General features: G+C 31.1%; 1 protein-coding gene across 1 annotated transcript; it reads left to right on the top strand.

Moving 5' to 3' along the window:
* The first annotated feature begins 1,348 nt into the window (after positions 1–1,348).
* Positions 1,349–3,357, top strand: LOC113704674 (deoxypodophyllotoxin synthase-like). The gene is made up of 3 exons (XM_027226554.2): positions 1,349–1,919; positions 2,038–2,362; positions 2,913–3,357. Exons 1-3 carry the CDS (start codon positions 1,543–1,545, stop codon positions 3,156–3,158), a joined length of 948 nt encoding a protein of 315 aa, XP_027082355.1. The 5' UTR covers positions 1,349–1,542; the 3' UTR covers positions 3,159–3,357.
* Positions 3,358–6,769: the final 3,412 nt, after the last annotated feature.

The raw sequence follows: 6,769 nt of genomic DNA, 5'->3' as shown, positions 1-6,769 counted from the left end.
TGGTCAAAATAAATAATTCGGAGAAAATGAGTGAATAATCATTTAAATATTCCAGTAATATTTTATAAAAATAAGAAAATTTTCGGGTCCTCACACAAAATACCAAAATGTGTCAAAACTGTCAAACTTCCTTTCTTTTATACTTGATTGCATTTCCTCTTATCAACATATTACACTTCATATTCTCTTTAAATCACTTCAAATCATCAACACTCATCCAAATATTTTCTTAATTCACTTTATTTGATGATTGAATCATTGAAACCTACAAAAATATGATGTTTCTACCACTTTAATCCATAGAAATGCAATTAAAACATAAAAATAAAAGAGTTTTCTCAAAAAAAAAATTTCACGTATTATTACTAGGAAAAGAAAAAGAGATAGGATAGAAGAAGACACAAAATTAGATTTTGGCAAAAAAAAAAAAAAGAAAATGAGGAAAAATCTAATATTATAGTATTACTTTAATGTCGTTGGATTTAGGATTGGAATTGGGTAATAAAGAGAAAAGTAAGGTTATTTTAAAATAATAAAAATATTAAATTCTTTTTTAAAAAATTAAACTGACCTTCTCTCTCCCTCCCTCCCTACCTTTCTATCTTTTTCAATATCAATAAGATTGCCAAAAAAAAAAAAGATTAATGCTTTGTCTTTGTTTTATTCTAAAAAGAAGAAGAGCCACGCGAAATTTTTTATTATACAAAGAGGAAGATAATTTCTTCTAAAGTTTTTTAATTTGCTAAATTGATTTAATAGTGGGATAAATTGTCTAAAAAATAACTCTAGGGTTAAATTGATAATAAGGTAATAGTTTATGGGGCCAAAGTGATAATAATTTTAAGAACTAAACATATCTTTTCACTTGAATTAACAAACTCCATAAGTTTAACCGTTAATTTTAGGGGTAAAATGAATAAAAAATAACATTAAGGTGAAAATTGAAGTGGCACCAAATGCTAAGAGGGTAAAGTGATAATAAGCCAAAGTTTTCTTCATCAATCACCTTGTTTCACACACATAATTGGGATTTTTAATTTTATCTTTGAATGGACATTCTATCTAACAATAATTGCTCATGAATAAAATGCTGATTGCATTCAACGTACTCGGTTTTATTTTATCAATATTAGCTTAACATGTCCAATGGACTTAGCATTAGTCAATCATGAGTATATTGCTGCAAGATGCTCTCCATCTTCCTACCAAGACACCCACCATAAAAATTATTCAACAATCAATAATAAAAGTTTCTTAGGCAAACCACTTATGCGATCGAAGACGACATTTTTTGTTTTCTATACTTCTTTTTCTGGCCTTCAAAGGATATAAGATGATGGCAATAACTAGCTACCATCATTTAACTAATATTAAGGTACCTTCTGGCCTTTTCCGCCCGTTAGATGCTTTTAATTCATGAGCAAAATGTTACCATATATTACTACTAGTTTTGAGCAAATTAAGCATAAAGCAAAGAGTCTGTTTTCCTTTTAAACTTCAAAATTCCAAGCAAGGCTAGCTACCAGATACCGATTGTTACTCATGGGCTCAATAACACAAAACAACCTGCTTCCAGTTATCGACTTCACTGGGAAAACCTCAAATTCAGGCTTCACTTCTTGGGTATCTACGCGGGATGAAGTTGTACGTGCCTTGGAAGAGTATGGCTGTTTCATAGCTATTTATGATAAAGTTCCTTTGGAACTTCGCCAAGATATTTTACATGCATCTGAGGAATTATTTAATCTTCCAACTGAAACCAAAGTTCTTAACACTTCTGATTCACCTGCCCATGGTTATGTTGGAGGAGAACCTACTGTTCCTCTTTTTGAATCTTTTGGTATTGAAAATGCCACTACTTTTGAAGGAGTTCAGAAATTCACCAACGTGATATGGCCAAGTGGAAATAACAATTTTAGGTAATCTTCGGGATAACTGAATTGCTTGTTTTTGTTGTTATTAGTCAACAAGAGAAGTATGTTTTTTCCGTTTTCATTGCTAGTGCTTATTGAGTTTATGATTTCTCAAATTCAACAGTGAAACTGCACTGTCGTACTCAAAGCTTGTTGCTGAATTAAATCAAGTGGTGTTGAAGATGGTTTCAGAGACTTATGGGGTAGATAAAGATTGTGAATTATTGTTTGGATCCATGTACTACCTTCTTAAGATGTTCAAGTACCACAGCCCCGGAGAAAATGAAAAGAATATGGGTCTTATCCCTCACACAGATGCCAACTTCATGTCCATTCTTCATCAAGGACATGTAAATGGTTTAGAGATCAAGACTAAGAATGGTGATTGGGAGCTTGTTGATTCGTTGTTTCCTACTTCTTTTGTTGTCATCGCCGGGGATGTATGTACGGTACGCCACACACTGTTCCTCTTTAAATTCTACACATGTAGGAGAAAAGTAAATAAAGAATTTTTGTAAGGGATGCCCCATCTAGAATTTTGTAAGAATTTTTATAAAATTTTGTAATGCAAGAATTTTTATAAATTCTAGATTGATGTAGTTTTCGAATATTCTTACATTAATCCGATCTATTATAATATGAGCTAATAGGTCTTATGTTACACAGTAAATGTAACGTCTATGTCATAGACTCTAATATATTGACACTTTTTCTCATTAAATTATGACAATTATACCCCTAATTAAGTTTAACTCTCGGAAAGGGCATATGTAAATGCATCAGGGTATGCAACATTGGTGTTACACATTAGTGCGCAGCAGAAGACCCATAGCTTGTAAAATGCAACCCGTTAATATTTCAAAGTTTTAAGGTAATCAAGTTAGGAGAAGTTGAAATGTTCTTAAGGGTAGTGTAATCTATTTTGTCATATATACGAGTTAGTAATATAATGTTCAGTACAAGGGTTCTTGATTGTAATGTTGTTGGTGGACTGGCCAGGCATGGACTAATGGCAGGATTAAAGCTCCACACCACCGGGTTATGATGTCTGGAAATGCAGAAAGGTATTCTATTGGCCTATTTGCATTCGTGAGGGACTTGATAGTTCAAGTACCCAAAGAATTAGTTGATGATGAACACCCACTGCAGTTTGGGCCATTTGATCCCTACAAGTATCTTCTCTTTTGCATGACTGAGGGGGGAAGGAGATCCGAATGTAAAATCAAATCTTATTGTGGAGTTTGATGATCCAAATTACCAGCATTATGTTGCAAAGAATTTCATGAATGTGCTTTGACTACGAATTTTAAGTCGTTTCCTGAAAGTATGATAGCTTGAGGAAAGGGCTAAATGTACTAAACCCTTCCCAACTTGATCTTTATTTGTGTTTTGCCTTCTGAACTCATTAAATAAACATTTTGTCCACCTATTTGATAGTTTAAAATATTAGTGCTTTTACTATTTTTTTATTTATTTATTCATTTTCTTTTTTTTTCTTTGCCACTACTTTCTTCTCTTTTTAAACTTTTTTTCACTTCTCTTGTGTTAGTATTTTGTTTCACTTTCCTATTAGTATTAAAATTTGTATGCTTATTATAATAGTGTAATTATCTTTTACTTATAATTTCATTCTTGTTTTATGTATTTGCATTGTTAGAGGATTCAAGACAAACTATATGGTGTAAAAAATTGATATATGCCTGTCATAATAAAAAATTGTATATTTACTAGCAATTTGACTATTTAAAAAGAGATTAGCAAACTAGAATTTTAAATTACTTAATATTTAAAAGTATGTCCAAAAAAATAAAATAGCTAATATTTTTTATTTACTTTTTTATGTAGTATAGTTGATTAACCATTATGTTATTATGATCCAAATTTATTGTAATTGTTATTAAAATTAATTTATTCTAAACTCTAGATGTATTTATTTAAGTAACATATAAAATAGTCGATGTGCATAGATAACGTATACCTTGTTATTGCATGGACTTTATGATCATTGTTACTTCCAATAAGAAAAGGTAAAAGAGCTAGAAATAAATAAAAAATAAGTTTAAGAAGATTAAAATTAATAAATAGATAATAATAGCAAAGAGAAGAAAGTAGTTGATCATATGAGAGAAGGGAGAAAGATTAAAAAATACAAAAAAAAAAGGGGGACAAGTAGAAAAGGACAAAAAAGAAGAAAAATAAATAAAATAATATTAATATAGAAGGAGAATTTTTGTCCTGAAGCATAAAGTTGGGAGAAAAGTGTCTAATTATTGAATTGAAAGGAACAAAGTACAACTATTTAGGGGTTTAATACTTTTAACCCTTGTGGAAAAAGAGTCCTTTGAGGTGACCTTTGAATATTTGATAGGAGTTTAGACCAAATGCTAGGTTGTCTTACAAATTTAATTACAGCCAATATCTCTTTTATTTTAAATAATTGTCATCCACAACAAAAAGAATACCGAAAGTATATGGAGGAAGCATGTCGAAGCTAGTCGCATTTTTTGTGTTGGACAACATGTCTTAAAATCCTAATTTCCTAACCTCTTCGGAAATTTTAATTATCTTAATATTTTATTCTAAAGTATTTTTGTGTGGCATACATGATCACACATGATATTCTTTATATATAATTTTAAGATATTTGCCCAATAAATGAAAGCATAAATAATCACGTGTATAAATATGATCACCCAAACTTTATTTTTACGTATGATAACACATTTAATCTATCTATGACACTGTAACTTTGGGGCTTAAATACTATAAATACAAGTTCTTGATTGCTCTCTTTAATTATAACTATCCTTGTGTCTTGACTCAACATTTACACAAATATAATAGAGTGATAGAGAGGCAACATCACAAAATATCGATAGATCGTCTTGGTACCAACCAAATTATCGTGCACTTGATGTCACTATATTAATCTATCATCCTGGTACTAATCAAATTATCGTGTACTTGATGTCACTATATTAATGAATTGCACCTTATGACTCATAAGATACACCCCAAACGTATCTACCGTGACTTACAAAAATGAATTAAAGATCTTGTTTTTATGTCTAGTATAGATGCCAAAGCATTAGGTTTCCTCATTCATGGCTTGTTAATCAATAATGTCTTAATTTTGTCCTTGTTTGGCTCATTAAATTTAGGACAAAACTATTAGAATCTATAATAAACTTCTAGGACATTCGTAATCTCGTGCTTAATGTTAAACTTCGCTGACAGTATTCTGATGGTCATGTTAATTTAATGGATTAATCTTATATATACTATCGGTGTATACACTATCACTATTAAATATATATATATGTGTATATATATATATATATATATATGACATATATACAAAATTTAAATTTCAAATTCAAAATTTACTCATGAATTATTCATCCAATCGTGATAGTGTATATACTAACAATATATATAAAATTAAGTCTAATTTAAATAGATTACTTATCTTTCTGATTCGGTTGTGTTTCGGCATATTAAATTCACCCCCGAAGCCTAATATGATACTAGTGGCTCAGGAGGGATTGGTATAGACTGGTGCATGAAAGCAGCGATTTTTTAACTTCGATTGCCTATTGCTATTGTGGTTGGCAACTGGCTCCATTAAAGAAAAGAGTGAAAGGCCATGAATTAACACGTCAATTAAGTAACTGTCAAACCACGTGCATTTGTATGTCATCGCAATGGAGCTTACAATGAGTAATAAATTTTGAAATTTGGACGTACATGACTTGGCATCATCAATTGCTATTATTGGAGTAATAGTCTTTTATTGATATGTATTAGGTGAGGATGGCTATGTGTGCCCACCATATATTTATTTGAATCTAATTTTCTAATACATTGGTATTCAAATTCTATTATATCGCACCTGCATGTTGGTGTATTTTAATAAAATCTTAATTTTTTGGCTAAATCTTTTCAAGGAGTTACAATAGTATTCATTGGTGAGTTATGGGAATTATTATTATGGGAGTTACATTGCATTTTGAATGGAGTTATAATTATGAGTTAATTTTTTGAATAAGAGTTACAAAAGAATTATTTGGTCAAATGTATTATTGTGGGAGTTACAAAAGAATTATTGTGGGAGTTACAAAAAAATTATTTGAATAAGTCTGTATAACCCATTCAAATGTGAATTAATTCTTTAGGTTACAAATCCTACCAATTAACTACCTTTTAATATGAAAAACTGTTACACATTGGTTTTTCTTTTACTTAAGATTTTGTAGCCTAAAAATAGTGGAGTTCTCAAAAGGATTTGACACACTTCTTCTCACAACAAAAAACCACTCTAAAATACTATCCTCCTCACATTCATTTCTTTCTCCTTCATTCTGTTTTCTTTGGGCAAAGAAAGATATTGGGAAGCTTCTGCTTCTCTTGGTTGTGCAGATCAAAGAGATGTAACAACTATAGAGTTGGGTTGTTGTATCCTGGAGGCGGCGCGCTAGACCTTCTGCATCGGTTTAAAAAGCACCATAGGGGCGTGTATCGTCTTAAAGAGAGCGTTCTATGCGCCTCAGCCCTACCGAACTTCTTAGTAGCTGTCAATTCCAAGGTAGTTATTTTTGAAGATCAGAGATTGTTCGTGTACTCTCCTCCAACAATTTTAAGACGATACTCAAATGGAGAGCAACACTAACTCTACTATCCCTACATCCGTCGGAAGCTCTACAGATCTCAACAAGCCTTTCAAGTTCAATGGCGAACACTTCAAAAGATGGGCTAAAAAAGTACTTTTCTACCTAAAACTCATGAAGGTAGCTTGGGTACTTACGGCCAAAAATCCAACCAAAATCTGCGTTGATGACATGGATGAGCAATAGAAG

The sequence above is a fragment of the Coffea arabica genome, chromosome 8e (genome assembly GCF_036785885.1).
Source record: "Coffea arabica cultivar ET-39 chromosome 8e, Coffea Arabica ET-39 HiFi, whole genome shotgun sequence".
Classification (NCBI taxonomy): Eukaryota; Viridiplantae; Streptophyta; class Magnoliopsida; order Gentianales; family Rubiaceae; genus Coffea; species Coffea arabica.
This window is presented reverse-complemented; position numbering and strand designations above follow the sequence as displayed.

Bases quoted from the DNA above. Each gene is read 5' to 3' on its own strand.
- LOC113704674 (XM_027226554.2), top strand. From the start codon at position 1,543: ATGGGCTCAATAACACAAAACAACCTGCTTCCAGTTATCGACTTCACT. The intron at 1,920-2,037 runs GTAATCTTCGGG...CAAATTCAACAG, and splicing joins AGTGGAAATAACAATTTTAG to TGAAACTGCACTGTCGTACT. The intron at 2,363-2,912 runs GTACGCCACACA...TGGACTGGCCAG, and splicing joins TCGCCGGGGATGTATGTACG to GCATGGACTAATGGCAGGAT.